The sequence below is a fragment of the Rhododendron vialii genome, chromosome 1a (assembly GCF_030253575.1).
Source record: "Rhododendron vialii isolate Sample 1 chromosome 1a, ASM3025357v1".
In the NCBI taxonomy this organism is placed as follows: Eukaryota; Viridiplantae; Streptophyta; class Magnoliopsida; order Ericales; family Ericaceae; genus Rhododendron; species Rhododendron vialii.
Window position 1 is genome coordinate 1,782,658 of NC_080557.1, and position 27,979 is coordinate 1,810,636.

Sequence of the window (27,979 nt, forward strand, 5' to 3'; positions counted from 1 at the left end):
ACATCATGTGGATAATTTCGAAGCAAGTGGAGGATCAACCCAAGCTGATCAGATTTTTATGCACACCTTACGAGAGCAAATTGCAATGCAATTGAATGCTATAAACTACTCTTGAGTGTTAAATTTGATTTTGCTACTTTAATATTTGATGAAGTTTCAATGATCAACAATATTTAGAATAGTTTTGAGTGTCTTTCTAATATTTTGTATATAATGTTATTATTTTGATAGCGGTATCTTTGTCTATATATATAATTGATTGTGATTTACTAGTCATGAATGTATGAAGGGTAAATTTGGAAAATTTATGACTTTCAGACTTTAGCTCACTGGACAGATCAAACAACTTATTTAATTTAGTGCTTAAAATTCAGTACATATCAAATAGCTTGTTAGCTTTAACAATTCAATATTCAATACTTATTTTTCAATTTTCAATTTTATCAAACAGAGGGGCTTACTATAAGAACAAGACTCCTATTACAAGAGGAACTCTTGTTCGTATTTGAGGGGTGCACTTCTTCTGTTCTCATATAACCAATATACATTTCGTCAAGGAGGCCAGGTACCAGCATTTCGAGCGTATTGGGAGGTCCTCTCAAATCACTGCTTTATTTACTTTCGATCGTCATACCAAATTTGTGGAGCAATTTTTTTTTTTTTTTCCCAACAACACACATCGCACCTCTTCTGGCGATTGGACATTATACTTGAGTTATCATGTGACAGCGGTCATGTAAAGTTCAAATTGTATTGCAGGGCATGCTTTCGCAGAGTGAAAATTTAAGCATGAGCTGCCGTTAGGAAGATGAATTGGAATTCATGATTTATATGGCAGCTTTTGTATGGTAAGATGATAAAATAAATGTACCACTTAGTATATGCAGGTCACCACACAAAACAGGGACTCAAGAAGGAAAGATAGCTGAGTGATATTCCATTATAACCTGAGAATTTGTATCCTTCATAAGTTACAAAAGAAAAGCATGGGCTCCAACATGTAGGATATTGTTCAAACAGGAAACAGGGTTTCCACAAACGGATCAGCATAACTGTTGAATGCGAAATTAACAATTTCGCCTGACGCCAAATCACGAAGAACCTTCCATGTCTTGCACCTCGGAGCATAGGAAACAATTTTCCCTGGAATGGCTGAAACCAACCTTTTTCATTATCTCCCTCCATTACACAAAGCACCTTAAGTCTATCAAAAGATTTTTTCCTTCCCATCTCAGGGAATTCAGAAAACAATGGTCTAGGATTGATCCGACACTTCACAATCCAACCACAATAGTTCTTGTCCAGCTCTAGGATTCTGCATTCGAGAGGATAGCATGAACGAAACTGAATAAGAATCAAATCGCCACCACATTCTCCAAAATACCGAATATCAGGTTGATGAAGAATCTTGGGCGTTCAAGATACCCAATGGATTGCTATCACCTCCCCTGCATTAACGTCGAATCTCAAGGGACCATTCTCGTCAGATACCCAATGGATTGCTCCCATTCCAAAAGACACCATCGCTATAACAACATTTACCTTCAACGAAAACATAGTCCCAAGATGCATCAATAAGGTCGGGAAGTGGACAGACTAACCAAGACAACCTTGTAGTGAGGCCGTTTGGAAATCCAACCAATTGATAATAGTGTGTATTTCTAAGTAGTCGGATTACAAACTATGTATGAAGTAGTTTCATCAAAGTGACGAAACAATAGTGATCCGTTGAAAGAGTGTTCATTCGTGGGTTGGAGATTGTGGTGGTCACGAAGGGAGACGGTGTTGGAAATACAAGCCTGAGATTGAAGGGTTAGGTTTTCGGCTGGAGCGGTTGGTCAAGAATTAGGAGGGGGAGATGAGAGAGAGCCAGTGCTTCAACACAAACTTAAATTGGATTAGGGGTTTCGCCTTCGTTCTTTTGCTAGATGCTTTCCTCATCATGATGCCTTGGCTTGGTGTAGAGGAGAAGTTCTCTTTGGTTTTCAAAAAGCATTTTTCAAAAAATATCCCTTAGATTTTTCTTATTTTCAACATTTCTCTCCCTATCTCTCTCCACTTATTACCCCTACTATTTTTCAAAAAAAATTTCAAAACCCAATCCAAACAGATCAGAAATTCAAAAAGCCTTTTCATCTTACAGGGAATGAGGATTTCTTCTCTGCTTTAGGTGGGAAGTGGGAGCAGAATAAAAACAGCGTCGTTTTATGGTTGAATGCAGAATCAAAACAGTTAACAAAAACATGGTTTCAAGCTCTAGAGATATTAAATCAGAAAACATAAAAACAGGTATAAAACAAAGAGAAGAGATCGAGAAGTGGGTTGTGATGAGAAATTCTACAGTTCAGATTCTTGTGATAATATCCTTCTACTTACAAGAGTTATCAGAGCAACATGTGCAACAAAACACATCACTAGGAAAATATTCACAACACTAAGGCGTCAGTAATAAGTTGAAAAGCTCTAAGATCGACTCGGTAGTTCTCAATCCAATGGATGTTGTCGCCTTCCAACTCTAGGATTCGGCATATCTCAATTGAGAGTAAATTTGTCTGAACTAAAATCAAACCGCCACCACATTCTCCTAAATAGCTTATATTGTTTTGAGGTAAAAGAGTAGGCCTTTGAGGAAGTGGAAATGTTAGCATCTTCTCGGCATCGATGTCAAACTTCAACACACTATTGTTACTACTCAACCAATGGATTGCTCCATTCCAAAAGACACCACGACCGCAAGAAGTCTTTCCCGGGAAAAAAATATTTATCCAATTCCGAGTTCCCAAACTGCGGACATCGATTTCGATATTTTTCCAATTCCTAGTCTCCGAATTGTAGACATCAATCTCGAAAGACTGCGTATGGTAGAGACTGACCACGACAACTTTGTAGTGAGGCGATTTCGAAGGATCAAAAGCCAAGTAAGGACCGCGGCGGCGACAAGCCAATCGAGACGAAAATCCAGTTTTAGGAAGCACTGTGTGTTTGTTCGTGGTCGGATTACAAACAATGTACAATGGTAATAAGTAACCATTACGATCTACGTAGCGAGTGTGGAACAACAGTAAGCCGTTGCAGGAATGTTGAATCGTGGCTGGGAAGTGTTTACCTTCAAGGCCATCGAGGAAGGAGAGAGACGGGAGGTTCCGGCGGCCGTGAAGGGAGACGGAGCTGAGTCGGCCGTTGGAGTAGAAATAGAAGCCTGAGATGGAAGGGGTAGGGTTTCGGGTGGATTGGTTGTCAAAATATTTGAGGGCGATTTCCTTGCCCATTCGAGTGACTCTAAATATCTGGGATTTTTGCGGGAACTAGTTCTAATTGCAATCTGATTGGAGAACAAGTTTCGGTACCTAAAAACATCTCCAGCCTTGACTCATTTTAAGACTCAAATTTAAAAATGGAGCAAAAATCACAAAAATCTCTCTTCAATTTTTGACCCAAACCCTTTCCATTTTGGGTTTTACCCATTTTTTTGCCCAAATTTGAAACAACTTTTGCCTTAACCAATTTCTCCAACGGCTAGTTAGAGAGGGAGAGAAAGAGGGAGATGTGTAAAATTTGGGTTTGATGGTTAGAGATGTGTCAATCCAAAATGGGATTTTACCTAAAATTTGACTCAAATTTAAAAAAAACTATGGGTGAAGGCTGAAGATGCTCGACGTTGCTCCTAATCTTCAATACCTTCAAAAGGAGAATACTATGCTGCGTAAGCGTAAAGTGCTAGCTGAGAAATCTGGGTCTACTTTGCCTCTTACTGTGGATAATGGATGGTTGAGAAATCTGGGTCTACTTTGCCTCTTACTGTGGATAATGGATGGTTGGGTTTATCGAGGAGTTGGTTGACAACTTTTGAAAACATTTTTTTCGCTTTCATTTGTTTTTATAACATGTTGACACAAACATATTTTTCGCTTTCACTTTTTTTTGAGAAAAATTAGAAATTAATTTCAGCAAATAGAAAATAAGAAACAGAAAAGTGGCAATGTTACCAAACAGAACCTAAATATTCAACCTATCAAAAAAAAACATATCATCGTTTATTATCAATAACTAGTGTTTGCTCGTGCGAATATTAATTATCAAAACACGTCATTGACTTTCATTTTCCCAAATCCAAAACTAACATCCCAATTGCATCCAGTGGCCGGCCCACATCGATCAACCAACCCACACAACAGTAAATGATGGCATTTGGACAATTTCACAAATGATGATCTTAACCATGAGCTTGCATGTCCAGAAGAGAGACAAAATTTCAGATCGGAAAGGAAAGTGCTGGAAGTGTATGGGGGCGTTATCACCTCAATGGTCGCAGCAAGTATTCTATTTATCTCAAGAAAATTACCACAGATTACGTTGAATTTACTTATGTAGAGGGTTTGTTACAATAAGTTGCGTACAGAGAGGAAAAAATTATCGAAGCCGGGGACGGACAAAGTGTGATTAGTTTTTTCAAGCGTAAACAAGTTGATTTCCTATGTTTTTCTACACAATTCAAGTGGATGGCAAATTTTTTTATCAAAGATTAAATGTACCGGCTCATTTATATATATATATATATATATATATATATATATATAAAACACATCGGTGTACAAAAACAATGAATAGTTACTCCCGGCTTTTGGGGACCCATCTTTGCCTTCAACATACGTTATTTCTTTTTGGATCATCGTCTTCAAAACCACATTGCAAGCAAATAATCTATTCCATATATTCTAAAAGAGTATATAGTTGACTGAAAGTAAGTAATTTATGCTCTCTCTTTCTCTTATACATTCTTTAACAATATTCCAAGCAAAGAATTTACCTTAATTAATTATCATCTCTTGTATGTGTAGAGCATTGAGCCCGTCTTGTGCAAACTTATTTTTAGAGAGCGAGAGAATGGAGGAATTGCTTTGTGATGCAGCTATGAGAGGGGATCTAGAGTCGCTACACAAAATAATTGCGAAGAATAATTACATTCTGGATAAAGTTTTGGTGGGATATTTCAAAGGAAAAAATCCGCTTCACCTAGCCATATCAATAGGGCAAGTGGAATTTGTTCAAAAACTTCTAGAAATCAAACCACAGCTTGCTGAAGTTGTAGATGCGGAACTAGGTGCGGCCCTTCACATAGCATCCGCTAATGGGGACTTAAAGATTGTGGAAGTTTTAGTGAAGCTTAGCCCTGGGATGTGCATGGCTCGTGATCGAGATGGAAATAACCCTCTTCATATCGCTGCAATGAAAGGTAAGGTCGACGTATTGAAAAAGTTGGTTAAAACTTGCCCCTGTGCAGCTCAAGTCATTGTAGATGGACGCAACACCATTTTGCACTTGTGTGTAAACTATAATCAGCTTGGGAGTCTGAAACTATTGCTAGAGATGATTAGAGATCCTGAATTTGTACAATCTAAGGATGCCAATGGCAATACCATATTACACGTAGCTGTTTTCGGAAAGCAATTTTTGGTACGTCCATATTCATACTTTTTGATTGGTAAATTCTAGGCTATTTTATTTTATTTTATTTTTTTGATAGCTAGGCATCATTACATGCGTAAAGAACCCAGCGACACATATCGATGAACCTAAAATACAAACATAAGAACAAACAACACTACAACAAAACATAAATAAATCAAGCTAGAGACAATAGTACAAGTCAATGATAGCCTAAAGTCAAATTAGAATTGCAAAATCTCATCCCAAAAAAAAAACCCGAACTCCCTAAGTATTGGCGCTGGCAATTTGTCTTTGGAACACCATCGCCACTACTGCACCACGCTCCCCAATCGATGGATATCCACCACGACTATTAAAAGCTTGAACAACACCTTGGTGATGAAAGATAAATCCAAAGAGAGGAAAAGAAGGGGAAAATGCAAATAGAGATAGAAAGAGAAGATCCCATGAAAAACCTATGAAATAAACTCGTACATCGGATCAAAAAAAAAAAAAAAAATCGTAGATCTGAGATTGAAAGAGAAGAGCCCTGACATTGGGAGAGAGGCCTTGGGCTGTTGGCAAATTAATTATTAACGTTATTTAGCTCAGGTTTTGACTAAAACAATTTTTTAATATACTATTATTTTTTAAAATTTTTTGTTAGTTTTGCTTCGAATTGTACATATTTCTGATTAGTCTTGAGGAGAGAATTTTAAGAGGTAAAAATTTATCATCAAAAGAAAAAAAAAAAAAAAAACGTTCACTAAGTTAAAATATATACCTTATTGACTTTGTCCTTTTTGTGTGTATCTATATCTTCTTTTGATTTTATCTAATCGTGAAACGAGATTTATACATATTTCAGATTATCGATCATGTATTGGCCAGTACTGAAATAGATGTGCATGCATTAAATGGATCTGGGTGGACGGCGATGGATATTTATTTCTTTGTGCAAAATCGTCCTCATTGGGAAGAAGTGGATCTTCATATCCACAAATTGCTACATTCAGTTGGGGCTAAGACACAAAAACAGATTTGCGTGGTGTCCACTCCAAGCCAGCAGAAACTACAGCAGATATTAATGGTTGTAGCATCATTGTTTGCGACAATGGCATTTCAAGTGGGAGTGAACCCTCCAGGCGGTGTTTGGCAAGACGATTTAAAACATCCACTAGCCAGAAAAGCTATACTTGCTTATAAATATCCGATATCATATTCGTGCTTCATGTGTTTCAACATGGTGGGATTCCTTATGTCTTTGGCTTTGATCTTATTGCTCCTAGTGATTGCTGTGCCATCAACAAGAAGTCCTTGGGGGCTGGTTCTACCTGTGATGTCGTTGTTGACGATCATGACCAAGGCGTTCGCTTATACATATTCCATAATGGTTGTCTCGCCGAAGCATATCATGGCCGTAGCCTACAGCATTTTGTTTTCTGTGGTCGTGTGGGCCTGCGTGATGTTACTTTTGTCCGCAATGATCGTGTCCGCCAAGAACCGTGGGAGACTAATGCAGGCGCCAAGGATTTTCAGATTATTATCGAGAGATATACGAAGGCGGGGACTTTTTAACAGCGGAGACTTTTTCCGAATGCATGCGGAGACTTTTTCCGAATGCATGCGGGGACTTTTTCAGAACCGTGGGAGACAAATCATACCCGTTGTTTGATCATTTTCATGCTCAAATATGTCAAGATGTAAAAACTATCATAGGGTAAAAAAAATCTTAAATATTAGTCGTGTACCATAGACACAATTATGTCATCATCCTAATTGGTTTGATTCATTATATAAGTTGTAATCCTGAAATTTTGAAGTTGGCTGAAATTTTTGGCTACTTCAAAAATATGATTGTATGCGAGAGTGTCAGAAAAGGCTTGTAATTATCATTTTAAGATTTAACTTATAAAAGCCAAACTTAATCAGGCGATTGTGATGTCGGTTCAATTACCTCAACGAAGAGGATTTTTATTTATAAAAGTATTGAAACGGCACGACGATATTCACTAGAAATTCAACAATCAACGAAGAACAAGATACATTGATCAATTCAAAACAACTTGCTTTCCAAATGATTCTCCAACTTCAAAATATCACGAATAGAACAGATTACAGTGTGATTATTACTACTATGAACTACTCTTAACTACTTCGAACTAAGTCTAAGCTCAAATTACTGCCTATGGACAAATCAAGCATAGCATAGCTGTTTGCTTGATGATTTGTCTGGGGGTTTTCCTTCTTTCATTTCTTCTATTTATTAGCAAACATTGAAGATGCACTGCAGAGTGAAATTCTGCCTACGGGAGAGTCCTCACAGAAAGCTAAGCCAGAGACCTATTCTAGAAATAGTTGTAACACCCATTTCGAGCATGCACGTGCATCGCATACGACATTTAACTTTATATTGCATAGGTCATGCTATTTGATACACGTGTTGTGTTATTATTCATTAATTGTTTAGCGATACATGATTTAATTTGAGGGTTTACTTAAGTTAATTTAAAAGGATTGGACTTGGTAGGTGGAATGAAAGGTAAAGATGAGTTTTGGCCCATTGAACCCATACACCCAACCTCATGGGATAACTTTTCCCTAATAAACCTTCTATGGTATTCTATACCGTTCTACCGTTCCCGTTTTTTTTTGTATCACGTAGAGAGAGAGAGAGAGAGAGAGAGAGAGAGAGTGTGAAGAAGAAGAAGAAGAAGACGAAGAAGACGGGAAAAAAATTGGGGAAATCTAATTGAAGAAGAAGAAGAAGAAGAAGAAGGGAAAAAAATTGGAGAAATCTAATTGAAGGTAAACTCTATCTTATACCTAATTTATGTTTTGGGTATTGATCAAACATGTATATTCCTGCATATTCATGTAGTTTAAACCCTAATCAGGTCATAGGAGAATGGATTTTGTGTAGTTAAAGTAGTTTAGAACAAAAATTGCTTGGTTTGGAATTCTGCATAATTGGAGAATTCATGTTTGCCTGATTTTTGGGAATTTTATTAAGATAGTTCGAAAGTTCTGAAATTTCTGAGAATTTTTGTGAGAGTTTTTTTATGAGTCTTCTATCTACAGTAAAAATTTCAGGATCTAGTTCAAAGTATTGAGCTCTATAGAAATTTTTAACCTAGCATCACTCAAATTCGGAACTGAGCAGTCTGCACCGACACAAGTTGGAAAAACAGTCATATCTTCTAGCTTGAGACTCGAAAACACATTCCGCTTGCTTTGCTGAAAACTAGACACGTAGAGCTTTCCAACGATGCAACCCGTGCCCTTTGGTTATGCCTGAGCAATAACAGATTTGCTGTTAAAGTTGACCCAAAATCTGTCTCTGCACCAATTTTAGTATTTGTTAAGTTATAATCGCGAGGCCGTAGTAAGGTTACCCGAACTCCGTTTTTTATGAATGACCTGTCGATTTGAAGAGGAAGAAGTTTACTTTCAATGGTTAAAGTGTCATTCTTCAAATCACGTTTATGTTTTGGATACGGTCAGAACAATACATGTTGGTTATGGTCTAAGTCTTATTCTTGGGAATTCTTGTATCAAATCTCATTGAATCATCTTTGGAGCATTGAAGCACATCACCCTTCATTTTTATTGCATTGGTCTCATGCAGTATCATACTAGGGATGGAGATTAAAAAGAAGATCACATGCTAGACTTATTGATGCATTTTACTTGCATTTTATCATGAGTTGGAGTATGAAATATACTAAGTATAGTGTCATCATATTCTAGGATCGGGGGACGAGTCTCCACCTCAAGGTTGAGAAGGAGGCTTTTCGCTTTTGTCTTTTGGATCTCTAAGGTGAGTGTGCTATTTCATTGAAGTGGCTAGCTAAAAATAAACTTATACTTTTTCTGCTAATGTTTGATGAATTTTTGACGGTTGTGGATATGGATCAAGTTGCTTGAAACATGATTTTATTTCAAGAGCATGCCGTAGCTGTATTGTTGGTTGGAATTGTTTTCTTCTTGATGTACACAAGAAGGGTATAAATTGTCTGTTTGCTGTACACAAACAGGGTATAAATTGTAGGAAGTACCATGTTCACAGGGTCACGGTACCGTCATAACTCCTGGTTACGAGGGAAGCAACCTTATGGTTTCTTGAAATATTGTTGCTTACTTAATGGTTTGAGAAAAATAGTATGTTTCTTGCTAAATATAATTAGAAGCATTACTCGATCCATGTTTGCTCGTGTAATTTTTTTTTTATGCTTTCCGCTTGAATGAAGTAGTAACACTCACAATCCTTTCAGGTAACTGAGGTAGAGTTTTGGTCCACTACTAGTCTGACAGGCTGTAGGAGTGGAGGTGAGGGGCGACTTGGTGTCCTTCTAGCGTAGTACATTTTATGATACAATTTTTTTGGGAAGTTGTTGTAGTTTTTGTGGATGTGAACTCATCTTGTATAGTTCTCTTGTAAATTTTATTTTGGAAGCCAGTTGTAATCTACTTAGTCGACATTGTCTTGCGTTTATAGAATGAATTTTATTAAGGTTGATATTTAGCTTTTATTGAGACAGATTATGTTAATCCTTTCTAGAGCGGGTCGTTACAATAGTAGTGCGTTGTTTGGTAACAGCAACTACTCCAATACAACTACAAGTCGAAGCGATGCTTCAGCTTTCAACTCCAATCGCATTGCCGATATCAATCAAGTTCAAAATGCTCAAAATATATAGCCGACTCCGAACCCAACCTCGGAACTTCTCTGCCTTTGAGGCTCCTTTGTCTGATGTGATGGTGTTTACACGATATTTCACCATCTGTCGATGATCGACTGAAAGGTGATAATTATGAGAATGCTTTATATTTTATTATTTCGTATTAATAATATAACTAGTTTTTATTTCCTTTATTTGCTTGTATTTTAATGAAATGCAGGACACTTGATTTGCTCCTATATATGTAGAAGTTAAAAGGACAATGCCTACACATTTGAAGGGAAGTGGAAAGTATTTTGACAAGTGGAAGCAAATGATTGAATGAAGACAAGTGGAGAAGTTAGGAAGTTATTTCCTACATTTGTTGTTTTCTATAAACAGTCTTTTAAGACTTCATTGTAATCTCTCTCCAACAAATCAAAATCTTAACTTTGTTCATAATTTTTGGCACTACAAACCCATTCTCGGGTTATAATTAAGAGTAGGAGTAGAATTTCATATTCTAAGCTTAACTTAGGATATTCGATGTGTCGCCCACGGCGATAGATCAATCGTTGAAGATTGATGGAAGAATCTCTTCCATTCGTCTTCTTTCTTATCACCAATCTCACATTTGACTCGACAGCCATTTCTCTTCGGTGAGTCCTGAAATATGGCGTGAAACCATGGATCCGTCCTGTGAAGACATAGCCGCATTCGCCCTTATTTTTGTTGTTGGCATTGTTTCCCGAAATCTCTGTCGATTTCGACTGAGGAAAAAATTGATAAACAGATGGAGAAGCTTTTCTAATCCGAGCATCGCAATTCTTTGACCCCAACTCCCTTACCCAAAGTTCTCCTTGCCAACTACAATGCCAACCACTTCTGTGTCTTCCATCAAATGCCTGGTCATATCACTGATAATTGCTTGCATCTCTTCCATGAGATACAAGATCTCATTGACTACAACACTGTTCAAGCTCTTACAAAGCCCAACATCATTTCCAACTCCTTGCCTCAACACAAGTCTGACCCTCTGGCCGGTTAGATATCTATCACCTCCACTGAAATCAACCTGAGCTCCACCATATTCAACCCTAGCCACTATATCGTCCCTCAAAATCGACCCAAACCAACTGTGGCTATCCCTTCTGAGCCCAAGGTTAGCATGATGGCCGTAGGTTGCAGAGTAGAAGATGAGACTGAAAGCTAGAAAACACTGGCCGATGATTTGATCGATCAAGTAAAGGAGCGGACTGACGGGTTGAGATCCATTGATCAAGGGAGCACCGAGTAAGTTTGGTCGAAGAAGCTGAGGAAGCCGAAGTGATGTTGCTTGGACCTGACATCCTCTAGATCCTAGGTTCCTAGTCCTAAAATAATGGGTTGCCCCAAGCGTAGAGCTGAAACCAACGTAGCACAATATCCGATAAGTCCAGAGTCAAATCCACAAAGACGATGATGTGTGCTGACTTAAAAACTCGGGTTGTTATAATTTAAACGGGCTCTTAGGTAGCCAGCCCTTATCGATTGATTGAGATTAACTAAAACCTAGAAATTGATTATACTTTCAAATAATTAAAAGAAAGGTACGATCGTGAGGTTCATAGCACTCACAACCGGTCCGAACTCATCTGCTCCAATTGGTGTTATTTAAAACGTTTGACTTTAGACTAAAAAAGATACTACACAAGATGCGAAGCCTTATGGTCGCCGTTTACCCATGCGCAGCGCATAATGAGTTTTGGACCACCATTCCCCCATTCACATGAGTTCCAACAATGCCCAGGTTTGTCTACATGAAGTATTTTACCAATCTAAAATTATTTTTTACTTTTTTTATTTCAAAATAGGAGCAGAACGCGTCCGAATCGGCCATGGTGTGCTAATCACCTCGCGACCCTACCTATACGACTACCCACTCATTATTAAGTAATAAGAAACAAAAGAAACCTTAGTTTGAAACATGCTTCTATTGCGCGGGATGAAAAGTAAACAAAAAATATCAACTAATGAAATACTAACGAATAACTTTTATTAAAAAATAGAAATTAAACTAATTACCGGAGTACGAATAATTAAACAAAACTTGAAAACTAAACAATATTGATGGCTGCCCCGTTCTTCATGTGCAGTCAGTAGCCCCCATTCTTCCTATTCTTCCGTCCGAAAAAACTTTCCACGACAGCAGCCTAAAAGCTGCTCAGTCAGTAGGGTAAAACATTGATTTGCTCAGTCAGTAGGCTAAAACATTGATTTTATAGGGATTGAAGGTATTAATCACATAGTGAGTTTGGTAGGTGAAATTACCATCTTGCCCTCTCTCCAAAAAAAAAAAGGTATTAATCACATAGTGGTCCTTTGGATTTTGTCTAATATTAAATTGACCATCTAAAATTCCAATGTACTTTGCACTTCAATCCAAAACTTTTGCTAACTTCCATCTTTACCCAAACATCATGAAAACCGAAATCGAGCAACCTGTAAACATAAAAACACATAATAAATGCCAATTAACAAATATAAAAGACTAGTAACTATAGATTGGAGGGCCAAAAGCACTTATCACCAAGGGTAATTAAAAGTTGCATTTTCAAATCGCGTCTATTTTGTATTGACACTTTTGAGTCTGAGTTTGACACCGAGTCTGTCAGGTTTGTCTAAGTCTAACTCTGAGTCGGAGTTTATGCCTCTTGGCCCTCCATGTCGTATCTATTATTTTCAATTCGAGTCTTTTGTTGTACTTGACAACCTCGAGGGGCTTTCTTTTTGAATGAAATATCTTGCTTCTAAGTACTTCACTGGTTTCTACATAAACTATGTCGACTCTTACGATAAAGGGATAGATTTCGACGGGGGCACTCCTAAGGAAATGTGTTCCCTCATCAAAAGGGAAGACAAAAGATATGCTCAGCCAGTAATTGAAATAGTAGTTTTAAATAAACTTGGAAGATGAGGGAGACCCTTGGAACTCTTTGACGAATTCAAATGCATCAATCCAACGGTCTACCGTCCACTGGCAAATGGGGCAGTCGAAGCAGCAAAAGCGCTCTAGACCCAACGTTATCAAAGCCATTCTATCTGGGGGTGCAGCCAAGATCCTCGATCGCGACAGCAATGAATTCTCTACTTTAGTTTTGACGAATTCAAATGCATCAATCCAACGGTCTACCGTCCACTGGCAAATGGGGCAGTCGAAGCAGCAAAAGCGCTCTAGACCCAACGTTATCAAAGCCATTCTATCTGGGGGTGCAGCCAAGATCCTCGATCGCGACAGCAATGAATTCTCTACTTTAGTCAACCTGGATCAACTCAAAACGTTACTATCCTTGAGAGAGATTAGAGCAAAGTTCTATATGGAGCTTCATTCTCAGGAATTGTTATAGGACATGTTTCTTTTTTCGTTATGCTGCGAATTTATGGTACTCACAGCCCGTTTGGATACGGGATAAAAATTGGAGGTATTAGTTAATAAAAGGGATAAGATAGTAGGGGGTATTATTAGTTAATAAGGGATGACGTAGGGGGTATTATTAGTTAATAAGGGATGACCCATATTGATGTGATCTTTATGAAGGGGGATTAAATAGTACGTTGTTGGAATGAAGTATTAGAGAATGGAGATTAAATAGTACTTTGTTTGGATGGAGAATTAATAGAGGGTATAGGGAAGAGTAGATGATGTAAAAAGATGTTAAATGACCTTTTTAATTACCCTTGTGCAGTCCCTAAATTAATTATGTATTACGTTTTATATATAATTGTAAATTTAATTATTCTTTCACAATTTAAGCCGTAATAATTTATTTTACTAATAAGTTAATTAATTTAATAAGTATCAAACTGCGCTTCTTCTTCTTCTTCCTTTCTTCTTCTTCCGTCGTTCTCTCTCTCTCTCTCTCTCTCTCTCTCTCTCTCTCTCTCTCTCTCTCTCTCTCTCTCTCTCTCTCTCTCTCTCTCTCTCTCCGACAGTAACAAGGAGATTAGGAGAGTAAAAAGGACTAGGAAAAATTATTCAGTGCATATGTGCCCATGCAACCCCACCCATCCATTGTGCTTAAAAAAACGAAATAATTGCTTGCTTTTGATCCAAAATAAACGAAATTATAAAATAAAACACTTTAAAAAAACAAATTATAATTCTCTCTCAATTTATTTTCCATTTTCCCCAATTTGGGTGTGCATGTGTGTGATAGAGAGGTCTACAAAAATGGGAGGTTGGGGATGAGGGAAGGGGGATAAAGAGGGGTAGAATCGTCACATTTTGAGGGGGCTTAGGGGGTATAACTTATGGACACTTCAAACCCTCGCCGAAAATAAGACCGCCCATTGCCCTGTTCTCTGGTCTTACACAAGGAAGGAGATAAACTAAGGTTCCGTTCCAGAAACCTTCTTAAAAAATAACTTATTTCACATTTTCAAACTCAAAAATAATATAAATAAAAAATATTTTTTTAATTTTTTTTGCATCGTATATAAAATCTCGATGAGATCTTTCAAACAAGATCCATATTGCATATTTTTAGATTTCAACAAGTCCATAATTTTTGAGTTTGAAATTACCTTCTTAAAAAATAAGGGCTTTTTTTCATTTCCGGAACGGAGCCTAAGAGCCCTTGTGCTTTCGCTTCCCAAACCAGGGCTTAGAGATGGGCCCATGTCTAAGAGAGGGGTGATAACTTATCCCCCTTCCTTCTCGGGCATCCAAACGACCCCCTCAGTGTCATGTATTTTTGTGATGCGTGTTATGAATGGAGATACAAGAGACATGTGTGATTCCTGTGATAATTGATGAGAATATGACTCCATTTGTTTGTATTTATAGTATAGTTTATTTAGATTACGTACTTTAAAAATATTAATGAATAATTACTTTAATTAATGTAATAGTGCTTATGTTTAGTAATTACCCACGCTTCTCCTATGAAAAATCCATACAAGAATATTTTTAACCCCACAAGACCTGGCAACCACGAGTACAGCTGTGCAAGGTCAATGCTTTTTGCAATTGCAATATTTAATTTATTACATTTTGTGGCATATTCTCCTATTATCTCCAGTTAGCTGTAGACCATAATGTTTAGTGAAACATAAGCTTCGAATTTTAGTACATGATAGAACACGACATCCAAAAATAACAAACAATGAACTGATTAAAAAACAAACCTAAAGTATATTTTGATTTTTAAGGGGAAAATATAAAGTTGTGGATGCCTAGTTGATTTTTCAGAGACACCAAATCCTAAACCAAGTCAATACCTAAAATGGGACGAACCATGTATTATGCTATTGGGGCAACTCGATCGACGCCATTGAGGCCAACAAACCGTGCCTTCGCAAAAAAATTGTCCCCCGTTATCTCAACTTTCGGAGTGCACATGGGTGCAAATGAGCAAGGTCATGAGTTTTACAGTGCCAAAAAGATACATTAACCGTAACGAACTAAAATTTTTGGTAGAGTTGGATCATTTAGACCAGATTAGTCTTCTTATCATGGCCAAATGGCCTTACAGTTGGGTGAATGCCAAGCACCTTCCATTGCAAAGCCATTCATTAGTGCCCAAAGTCCTTATACCTTACTGAAGCAATATCACTATCTAAAGGGAAAAACTACCTTTTGTTTCGTGCATATACTTTGAAAGAACATAATGAGAAAAACTTCTTTATGGAAGTTTCCGCAAAGAAAGTATACGGAAGGGAATCGCTGTCGTCCAAAAGTGTTTTGGCTGGTCCAGATTTTAATGAAACTTTTACAGGAAAAAGTTAATTATGACTGACTGGTCATAATTGAAAACAAATCTCAGCTATTGATTGCGCGAATGGACAGCTGAGTTTGTGCTGTTTTGTAAATGTAAATACCCTGTTGACGGAGTGGCTATGAAAAAGTCTATCTCAACGAAAATTACAAAGAAACAGCAGAGGAATTTTTAGTCCAGGCAACCAAAAGTTAGTTTTATGTATATTAAGCTAGGGGTGGGTATCGTGTCATGTTATCTAATGTTCGTTTTAGAATTCTTTCAATCCTAACCCGACCTATAGTAACTTCTTTAGTATTCATATTCTTCTTCTTCCTTTTTTTGAAAATCATACATATTCTTCTTCTTGTAAGATGAATACTGCTGCCGTTCGGGAAACAAAGAAGATGATGAATACTACAGTAATTACCCCACACACACACACACACACACAAAGAATTCTACAATATGTAGTAAATCCTGGTGATGCCTTCATTTTTGTAAGCAGAATATTACGGTACAATCCTTTTATTTGGTAGTGTCCCAAAAGAAAATTGTCCACCACATAGAACTTCAGGGATCTTCAATTAGTTGGAATCAAGAATCCACGAATAAGAACATGACGGAAAATATTCACAAACGCGTGGTGATTGGTTTTGTGATTTCTACCACATCAATTGACACATTGATTAGTGCCCAATTACGATTCTCCAATTATTTCAGACTCAACATCTCCTGGAATTTTGGATAAGAAGATCCTTGTCGGTGTCATTAATAAGGAAATCAAATATGATCAAATTAAAGAGATATGTGATAATAAGACACAGGAGGATAACAAACAAACATTGATAACTCCGTAATACATCATAAACACAACTGAAGCACACTTAAGAACGACAAATGCGACAAGTCAAGTCAAGGAAAGTGCTAAGCTGAAGAACAACCTCCAAATGTAACTTCACAAAAAACATAAGAACTTTGAATAGCAATGAAAGTGCATTCAACAATTTCCGCCTGAATTTCAGAACAGAATCCCAAAAAGTGAACCATCTCACACACAACCCCTAGCAATTCTGAATATTTACATGATAATTAGCCACAAGCCCATGAATCTGTACTATAGTCTATATATCCCTACTAAACCTCAGTACTAATGAAACTGTATTCACTGTATCGACGATTAGCCCAATAACAGAACACCAGAGAAAGAACCCATCCAGCAAGGGAGACAACTGCCAGGATAATGAACAACTTGTCCACCATCATGTCTTTCTGCCAAGAAGTAGCAGACCCCGAACTCGATGAAACTGCCTCGTCGACACCACTTTTGTTGATGCCATTCTTGTTGCTGTTGTTGTCGTCATACCACGGATACAGAAGGGTCTGAAACGCGGGATCAAAGACATCCTCCACCCCATGAACGATCACACGTCCATCGTTGTACATATCCCACTCCGTAACCTTTATTCCATTAATCAAAGCATGCCCGCTGTGGGGTGCAGTGGTAACCACAACAGGGTGTCCAGGAAGCAGAGTATCGATCTTGGACTCGTACCGAAGGGACGATTCGAGTGATTCTCTATCAATATTGGAAGGAACTATGTGGTATTGAATGAGAGTCAATGGGGGCTGTGGGTACTTGGGAGTGAAGAAAGCCTTATCAGGAGGGCAGAAGATGGCGAATGCGGAGGCGTTGAGGGTATTTTCGAAAGGGAGTAGTAGAGAAGAGAGTGCCTTCTAAAATTATAGACATGGCTATGTAGCCTTTATCGGATTGAGCACCGGAGATCTTGCCTATCTCCATCCCATGGACTTGATGATGGTTAGTGATAGTTTCTTGGGATGGTGTCGAAACAGAGGGTTGTGGGAGAACAACTGAGAGACAAACGAGAAGGAGAAAGGATTTGAGTGGAAGATTGGAAGCCATGAGAGAGGAAACAAAACTGGGTAATCTGCAGCAAAAAGGTTTGTTCAAGAAAGAGGGGTCAAAAGTTATGCAGAGGTTTGTGAATCCTAAGCACTGCTGCTGCTACTGCTACTTATATATATTGTCACCTTTTCGATCTATTTAGTTTCGGATTGAGAAAACCCAATTGGACCAGGATTTTATGAAGTTATGCACACGTTTAGTTCTCAAATCTAGGAAGTAATATAAACTACGTACAATGGATTGAGTTTTTCATTTTTGTTGAAGGGTAATAAATTCTAATCACGTTTGATAAAGGAGGCAAAGTGGCGGAGTATTCTATTTGGCTCCCACCGGTTACTTTGGTCACCAAGCTCCAATCCCGAGGTGCCATGTGGCATTTCTTGGCGGCCAAGACTTGTTAAAGCCAGCCTTGGCTGACAAGCGAAAATCGCGTTTGGGCGCCTGGCCGAAATGTTTCCTGTAAAAGTTCGATGTAAATTGGTTCATTACTACTTGGTTACTTGAGTTAGAAGCTTCATCACGAAGGTTGTGTGTTCAAGTAGTTTGTGAAAAATAAAATCCAAACACCAGTTACCTTGGCCACCAAGCTCCAATTATCCTGATGTGCCACATGGCATTTCTTGGCGGCCAAGACGTGTTGAAGCCAGCCTTGACTGCCAAGCGAAAATCGCGTTCGGGCACCCGGCTGAAACATTTCCTGGAAAAGTTTGATGTAAATTGGTTCATTACTTGGTTTCTTGAGTTAGAAGCTTCATCACGAAGGTAGTGTGTTCAAGTAGTTTGTGAAAAACAAAATCCAAACACCGGTTACCTTGGCCACCAAGCTCCAATCTTGAGGTGCCGCGTGGCATTTCTTGGCAGCCAAGACGTGTTGAAGCCAGCCTTGACTGCCAAGCAAAAATTGCGTTCAGGCGACCCGCCGAAACGTTTCCTGAAAAAGTTTGATGTAAATTGGTTCATTACTTGGTTACCTGAGTTAGAAGCTTCATCACAACGGTAGTGTGTCCAAGTCAAGTAGTTTGTGAAAAACAAAATCCAAACACCGGAATGCAAATATCACTATCTAATGGGAAAACTACCTTTTGTTTCTTGCATATAATTAATCTGAATTCTTATATTCAAAATTAAAAAGAAACAATACCGGAGTTTTTAGTCCAAACAAGCAAAAAAATAGTTCTATGCATATTAAGGCTCCGTTTGTTTTGATGTAAAATATTTTTTCAAAAAATAAATTTTAAACTATTATTTTCCGATGTTTGATTGAATTCCAGTAATTTTTTTACCAAAAAATAGACAATAGCCCATCTAATTGGCCTAGTATGTGAGTAGTTGATGTTTGGAGAAAGCTTTGGAGGGAGAGAATAGAAATTGGTGTGTGCATTGAGCAACAGATAATGGAGCGGTAAGTGTTAGGAATAGAAGGTGCTGGCCTCGTGGCTCATGGAATGGGAGAACAGAAAGGAAAACAACTTACCTGGTTTCCCATGGTAAAATGTAAAAGATTTTATCCAAAAAATCATTTTTCAGCAATTTTAACAACCAAACACCGGAGAATATGTAAATATTTTTGGCAAAAATATTTTATGTCCAAACAAACAGAGCCTAAGCATTGTTAAACACGCCCTATATCAAAGTTTTTTTTTTTTTTTTAAAGGATTATTTAACAACTTTCAAAGTTAACTTCAGAAAAACATATATACTTGAGGTAAAATACAATTAAAGTGCAATCAACTAATCTGTACAACAAACAAAAGATTAAAGGGGAGGAACGAAGCCTATCAAAAAAAAAAAAGAAGAGGGAGGAACGAGGATTCAACCCCAAGTGAGATGTTCCATATATTCTGTATCCTCAGTCCTCACACAGCTAGCTACCTATTCAAGGATTTTTTCATGCCTTAAAAACTCTATAACATTTGCTATCATTCGCAATACGACTCATATATACTAGTCAGGCTAAGAAGCACAAACATCTATATCCGTGTCAGACAGAGACTCATTCAGACGCTCTCCGGCCACGTGGTGGACACTGCAAAAACGTGTCCATGTTTTGATTATGTACTTCAGTTGGACACGTTGAGGATATCTTAGGAGGTCAGAATCACCCTGAAGAAATTGAAAGCACAGACGTCCATCAGGACAACGAAGTAGTAGGTAAGTAGGTTCAAGGATAGACTGATCACTCCAAGAGAACTCAGGCAACAACGAACATGGTTTGACATGAGGTTCCCCTTTCTTCACTTCTTTCACTACAAGGGAAGCATGCATGTCCTTATCAATTGAAGTGAAGTGGTTGAAGAACACCCCCCACCAAAAAAAAGCAGAAAAGCATTTTCAAGATGTAAAAGGTTCAAAATCGCCATAGATGTTGAGTTTCTTAATATTTATTGAGTGACTAACGTTCCTATATTAATGTTAATATATCTTTCTCTTTTTTTTTGCCCCTAATTTTGCTAGAATAGTACTAATAATTTTCTATTAGTTTTCTATTAATCTAAGTCCTATTGGTGTATTAATGAACTTGTCCCCTACGTGTCCGTGCAATGTGTCCCTATGTCCGTATCGTGCTGGGTTTGTGCCATTGTCTATCTCCGTGCTGGCTAGGCTCCGAGGCTCCATGCAAGAAAGAACGAGGCAAGTTAAAATTGATACAAGCACACGCCGGCCCTTCACTAACAATAGTACTTGGAAAGGTCAATCCATGACACAGATGCAAAAACTTAAGGGAATACATTTTGAAATTGGACCAAGGGCCAGAACAAGAGTAATTAACGAGATACTTCCCTCTAAAGAAAACATTCTCTCTAAAATCCCAGCTCCACTTAGAAAGAATACGCACTCCACGGGATAGATATACAAAGTCCACATAGCACAGATTGCCATTAGAAATCATCTTCCGGGATTGTCTTGGCACAAACTACTGTAAATAAGGACGTCAGACATTATACTGACAGTAGAGTTCCAATTCTTGTGAATTGTGACACTGAATTATACTAAATGTGTTACAATGGCCAGATCAGGGCTCACCCTTAAGCACCCAAAGTGTGATACATCATAAGGAGGCCCTCGTACAGAATGCAGAGGAAGTGAACTATCGCTCTTGGTGTGTCTAACATCAACATAAAAGAGAATGTCAACATGAAAAGATGATACTAGCATGTGAGACCAACAACTTAACAACAACGACAACAAAGAGAAAATTAGAACCTGTATTCATCAAAGTAAGAAGACAAAGTTATACAAGTGAGCTTCAGACCCTGAGTTGTCATATAATAAGATGATTTCGAATTTATCATTGGTATGGCAACATCTGTACGGTAAGATGATAAAGTAATTCTACTTATTAACCAGTTGCAGTTAGTTACGAAAAAACAGCTGAGTGGGAAATTTTACAATCTGCAAAATATCAAACCTTTCAACACTAAGAAAGCTCGCTACTAGTTGAAAAGTTCAACAAAAAGCACATCTGCTCCCGCATGTAGGGTGTTGTTCAAACAAGACATAAAGTTTCAACAAAGGGATAAGCATAACCATTCACACCTTCATTTATTTGTTCACCTAGGACCAGATCATGAAGCACACCCAGTGTATTCCTCTCCATATTATAGGTAATAACGTTTCCGGGAATGGCTAACACCAGTGTGTAGTCTTCTGTCTTCTCGCCCTTCACAACACAAAGTACATTAAACTTAAAGATATATTCTATCTCAGGAAATGCAGATCCTATGGTTTCAAGATTCATGCAGTGCTTCAGAATCCACCAGCAAGTGTCACTTTTCAACTCTAGGGTAAAAAGTTGCAGAGTAGAGGATGAACGAGTCTGAATGATAATCAAACCGTCGCAACATGCTCCAAAATACTTCATACTTTCTTTGGAAAGACTTCTACGACGGAGTGGCAATGCTGTCATCTCCTCGGCATCAACTTCGAATCTCATGAGAACATTTTTATAACTTACTAACCAATAAATTGCTCCACTCCAGAAGACACCACAACCACATGTATCTGGTGGAATAATCTTTTTCCAATTCCCACTCTCGGAATTGTACGTATCGATTTCAAAGTACCAAGGCCCGCGCTTACTACGAGGGTAATGACTACCCACGACGACTTTGTAGGGAGGCGATTTCGAAGGATCAAAAGCCATGTAGGCACCACGACGCATAGCTGATCGAGACGAAAGGCCACTAGGTTTAGGAAGTACTTTGTATTTCTGCGTGGTCAGATTACAGACAATGTACATCGGTTCGCGTGGAGAACCGGTATCGCACAACAGTAAGCCATTGCAGGAGTTTCGAATTCTGGGTTTAGAGTCCACACCTAAGACGCCATCGAGGAAGGAGAGAGACGGGAGATTCTGGAGGCCGGAAAGCGAGATGGAGTCGAGTCGGCCGTCGGAGTAGAAGTATAAGCCTGAGATTGAAGGGCTAGGGTTTCGGGAGGAGTGGTTGGTGGAGAATTGGGGGTGGGAGTTGAGAGAGAGCCAGTGCTTGGACAAGGACTTGAATTGGATTAGGGATTTCGCCGGAAAACGGAGGAAGATTTCTGTGAGGAGATCGACGTTTCCGGCTATTAATTCCGCCGCTGTTGAGATTCCCGACGGAGATCCTCCGCCGGTGATCGCCTTTCGTTTTCTGTTTGATGCTTTCCTGGCCATTGTTGCGTAGGGCTAGGTACAAACCCAGAAATGATACGGGGAAAATTTGTCCTGCTTTAAAAACATTAGAATAAAGAAATAAATATTCTTCCTATCCAAATAATAATAATAATAATAATAATAATAATAATATCATCGTTTTCTCTATAACAGGTGAAATGCTTACATTTATTCTATTACTTATTTAATGTTCCTCATTTTTTAAAGTATTCAAGTCATTAATAGTCACTAACCTGTTGGGTTTGAGTTTTGAGGGAGGTTTTAAGAGTAATGAGTGGAAAGAGATAAATAAGAATAAGGGAGACTTAAAAATCCATCATTATTCCTCATCAAACTTAAGTATTCATCTTTCACTTTTTGAACTGTTATGATTTCATCCTTATTTTAAAATAATCCCAAAACTACCCTTATATAATACTATATATATATATATATATATATACGAGTGATTTTTGGGATGAAATCATAAAATTTAGGGTCCTATCTGTTATTATGGGATATCAAATCCCTTAATCTACGCTTTCCATTCGATGTATATTGTTAAAATCCCTAAATTATAGCACTGCCTATTTATCACCATACCCACTCGATCAAATCATCCTTTCTGGCCTCCTAGGCGGAACCCTCAACGGCCTTGCCCTCACCACCCTGCTCTTCGTAATCTACAGTCTCGTCCTCATCTCTGCCGCGCTTACCCTCGCCTTGGCTGTTGCCGGCTTCCTTCCACCCTCCAAGCGGCTGTGCATGGATTGGCGGCAAGCAGCATGTAGTTGCAATATTTTGCATAACTCCTCTCGTCCTCGCGGTTAAACCAACAATTAGTCCCTCGATCGTTGATTTCGACTTCCAATCCCGAAAATCTCTTTGATCCTCATCTCCATTAGTAACAGAAACTCACTCCAGTGAACGACGCTCCGACAGTCCATTCCGGCAAGCTCAACCTAGTACAACCGATGCCACGACTCTGGTTTGAAAAAACAACCTAATCGGGTCAAAGATCAAGTACGTATTTGGGGGAGGAGTTCTATTAGTTGCAACGGAATGGGTCTTTCTCTAGGCTTACTCAGGCCCTCATTTTTTTACTGTATTTTTCTTTGTTGTCTGCCGAGGATTTTGGACATTACTGGTTCTCTTTTGTATATTAGACTGGTTTGACGTTACATTGGACTTTGACAATCCTCATCTCTTTACTTTGTCTTCATTTTGTTTCTCTGTTTATTTGTCGTATGCCGAGGATTGGGTTTTGTTTATATCATGGTAAATTATTTACTTCATTTACCATGAAACATGTTTGTCTATATTTTTAGCATTTCATGATTAATTATTTGAACCGTTTACCTTGAAACTAGTATGACGAAAATCCACCTCATGTATTTATTGTGTTCACGTTGTAATCGTCATGGGATATTTATCGTGTCTACATTGTAATTGTCATGGTAAATTAATCATATAATATTATGGTAATTTAACCATGTAACGGTTTGAGTATGTCATATTATTTTCTTTTTTTTATGATAATTTAGCCATGTTCCGTGTAATAAGATTAATGGAAAATATGACTTTTTATTGTTTGATCGGCCAACTCGAAGTTTTAAGAAAACATGCAAAGATGTGGTCAACTTATCATGTTATATTCCTAAAAAAAATCAATTCCACAAATACATTCCATGATTAAAAAAAAAAAGTAATCAATCATATTTAAATTTACCAAATCCCACTAAATTAGGAAAATAATCCAATTCAATCCCATTAAATTGGACAGTCGAATCCAATCCCACTAAATTAGGAAAGTATTATAACATAATATATGTATATCATAGTGAAGGGTAAGAAAGGTAATTCGCACACTAAAAGGATGAAAATATAAGTATGAAAAAAGGGCGGGATGAATTCTTACATGACAGTGATAAAGATGATAGATATTTAAATATTTCTAAGAATAATTGAGATTCCAAAACGAACAAGGCCGCTCGGATTTAATGGATGTCTTAGATTGCGTCACTGAGATTGAAGAAGCTACTTTTTTTCCTTTTTTTATAACCGGATGTCCTGGTAATTTGCGCGCACCTCGATTACTTTTTGAGACCCTAAGGTTGACAACGAGGCAAACTTTGACATCCACGAGAATGAAACATGTGAACTCATAGAAGAATACTACTGTACTTTCTTATAACCACTTGACAAAACCCCTTGATTTGACTAAAGAAGTTACTTTCGACGTGGGAATGAAAGTTTGTACTGAAGATGAACCTCAACAATGAATTTTTTTACAATAATTCTAGTGACACATCCAAACTCATACCCAAACAAATACTCCCATTAATTATACTAGTTAGTCTTTGAGATTAATGTGGAAAAGTTCTATAGTATCGTGCCTCAGGAAGGGTTTTTAGCATTCGTAATGAAATCATACTTGTGTTCACAAGTTGGGCACTCCACATTGGGAGTATTAATGAAGTGAAAGAATTTAAATGTAAAGCTAGAATTTTTTTTGATAGGCAAAGATAATTTTATTCATCACGACAAAAATGGGATACAAAATGAAATAAGTGCAATAGATTAGAAAAAGAAATGCATTGAGTAACATCTTTTCGCGAGATCTTAAACTACTTCTTCGCTCTAGATCTTGATTTTTAAGAACTGAAAGACACCCTGTTAGCAAGACGCCAACAAGACCCCCAATGGACCAAACCCAAACTACACCTAATATTTGAACCAATACCCAAAACACCCCAAACCCAAACTAGAATCCCAATTGCATCCAGTGGCCGGCCCACACCGATCAACCAACCCACACAACAGTTGATGATGGCATTTGGACAATTTCTCACTTGAATGATGATCATAACCATGAGCTTGCAAGTCCAAAAGAGAGACAAAATTTCAGATCCGAAAGGAAAGTGCTCGAAGCATTTGGGGATGTTATCACCTTAATGGTCGCAGCAAGTATTCAATTTATCTCAAGAAAATTACCACAGATTACGTTGAATTTACTTATGTAGAGAGTTTGTTACAATTAGTTGTGTACGGAGAGGAAAAAATTATTGAAGCAGGGGACGGACAAAGTGTGATTAGTTTTTTCAAGCAAAAACAAGTTGAGGGTTTATGTTATTTCTACACAATTCAAAAACAACCGAATGGCAAATAATATTTTGGAGGTATGGAAGATTAAATGTATATATAACACATCGTGACGGTGAACCAAAAGCAATGAATAGTTACTCCCGGCCTTTGGGGTACCCATCTTTGCCTTCAACATATGTTATTTCTTTTTGGATCATCGTCTTCAAACCATATTGCAAGCAAATAATCTATTCTATTATATTCTAAAAGAGTATATAGTTGACTGAAAGTAAGTAATTTATTCTCTCTCTTTCTCTCTTATACATTCTTTAACAATATTCCAAGCAAAGAATTCCATTTTCCCTTACCTTAATTAATTATCATCTCTAGTATGTGTAAAGCATTGAGCCCGTCTTGTGCAAACTTATTTTTGAAGAGAGAGAGAGAGAGAGAGAGAATGGAGGAATGGCTCTGTGATGCAGCTATGAGAGGGGATCTAGAGTCGCTACGCGAAATAATTGCGAAGGATAATTACATTATGGATAAAGTTTTGGTGGGATGTTTCAAAGGAAAAAATCCGCTTCACGTGGCTATATCAACAGGGCAAGTGGAATTTGTTAAAAAACTTCTGGAAATCAAACCACAGCTTGCTGAAGTTGTAGATGCGGAACTAGGTACTGCCCTTCACATAGCATCCGCTAATGGGAACTTAGAGATTGTGGAAGTTTTAGTGCAGCTTAACCCTGGGATGTGCATGGCTCGTGATCGAGATGGTAATAACCCTCTTCATATCGCTGCGATGAAAGGTAAGGTCGACGTATTGAAAAAATTAGTTCAAACTTGCCCCCACGCAGCTCAAGTTATTGTAGATCGAGGCAACACTATTTTGCACTTGTGTGTAAACTATAATCAACTTGAGAGTCTGCAACTATTGCTAAAGATGATTGGAGATGACGAATTTGCAGATTCTAAGGATGTCAACGGCAATACCATATTACACATAGCTGTTTTTGGTAGGCGTGCTGAGGTATGTCCATATTCGGACTTTTTGATTATTAAATTTTTGTCAATTTTTTGTTATCATTGAAAAAATCATACATTAATAAAGAACCCAGCAACACATATGGAGGATTAACACTTCCAAAAACAAAACATAAAAATCAAGATAAGAGACTATTGCCTATGATCAAGGATTCAAGATACAAGGCTTAAGCTCCCTGGCTATTTACCAAAAAAAAAAAAAAAACAAAGTCTTAAAGCTCCCTAACGGATATTAGAAGCAAATCTCGGAAATAAGTTTGGCAAATTATAACGTTATTTAGCTGATCATGTTTTGACTAGAACAATTTTTTAATGCACTATTATTGTTTCTAAATTTTTATTCATTTTGCGTCAAATTTTTACATGTTTCCGGTTAGTCTCTTGATGAGAAAAATTTAAGAAGTAATTGTTTTTGAACAAAAGCTAAAAAAATGTTCACGTTGTTTAAAATCTACCTTATTGATCGACCTTGTCCTTTTTTGTTTATCTATATATTCTTTGTTTTAATCTAATCGTGAGATCGGGTATATACGTATTTCAGATTGTCAAACATGTACTTGACAGTACTAAAATAAATGTCAATGCAATAAATGAAGCTGGGAGGACGGCGTTGGATATTTATTTCTTCGTGCTAAATCATCTACATATGGAAATGGATCAAGTGAATGTTCGTATCGGAAAATCCCTATATGGTGCTGGGGCTAAATTCCGGTTGGAGATGCCGGTGTCAAATCCGTCTCCAAGTGAGAGGAAATTAATGCAGACATTAATGGTTGTAGCATCGCTATTTGCTACAATGGCATTCCAGGTGGGGGTGAACCCTCCAGGCGGTGTTTGGCAAGACAATTCAGAAGCACACCTAGCCGGAAAAGCTATACTCGCTTATGAATATCCGAAATCATATTCGTGCTTCATCTATTTCAACACGGTAGGATTCCTTCTTTCTTCATATTTAATCATATCGCACCTACTGTCTGCTTTGCCACTGCGAAAAGATTTTTTGTGGTGGGTTGAACCAGTGATCTCGTTCTTGACAATTATGACCACGGTGTTCGCTTATACGTATTCCATCACTGTGGTCTCACCGAAGCATATGATGGCCGTAACCAAGACCATTTTGGTTTCTGTGATCGTGTGGGCCTTTTTCATGTTCGTTTTTGTCGTATGCATCTTGACTGCCCAGGAGCGTGCGAGACCAAAGAAGGCCAAGAAAAGTATTCTCATGATGGTTATAGGGGAAGCTACCAATAGGCTGAGGCTAAATTCCATAGCTCAAAGAACTTTTTGAAAGTTTTGTTCTTATTAAAAAAAAATATTGTATTCAATAGTTTGGTGCCAAAATTTTGGTAGATCATTGATGCGTCTTGACGAAAAGAATTGGAGAAGTAAAAAATTTTTACTTTTATCCAAATATTTTAAAAAATAACTACTTTTCAGAAGAAAAAAAAAGTCCTAGATGTTTACTCTC

At 37.8% G+C, this 27,979-nt stretch overlaps 2 protein-coding genes across 2 annotated transcripts; one reads left to right on the forward strand and one right to left on the reverse strand.

The window, feature by feature from the left end:
* Nucleotides 1-2,426: 2,426 nt before the first annotated feature.
* LOC131317413 (F-box protein At5g07610-like) lies at nt 2,427-3,269 on the reverse strand. The gene has a single exon (XM_058346971.1). It carries the CDS (start codon nt 3,267-3,269, stop codon nt 2,427-2,429), a length of 843 nt encoding a protein of 280 aa, XP_058202954.1.
* A 379-nt stretch (nt 3,270-3,648) lies between these two features.
* Nucleotides 3,649-27,839, forward strand: LOC131317420 (ankyrin repeat-containing protein BDA1-like). Its single transcript, XM_058346978.1, has 3 exons — nt 3,649-3,800; nt 4,839-5,454; nt 27,053-27,839. The coding sequence occupies exons 1-3, from the start codon at nt 3,649-3,651 to the stop codon at nt 27,797-27,799; spliced, it is 1,515 nt and encodes a 504-aa protein (XP_058202961.1). The 3' UTR covers nt 27,800-27,839.
* Nucleotides 27,840-27,979: the final 140 nt, after the last annotated feature.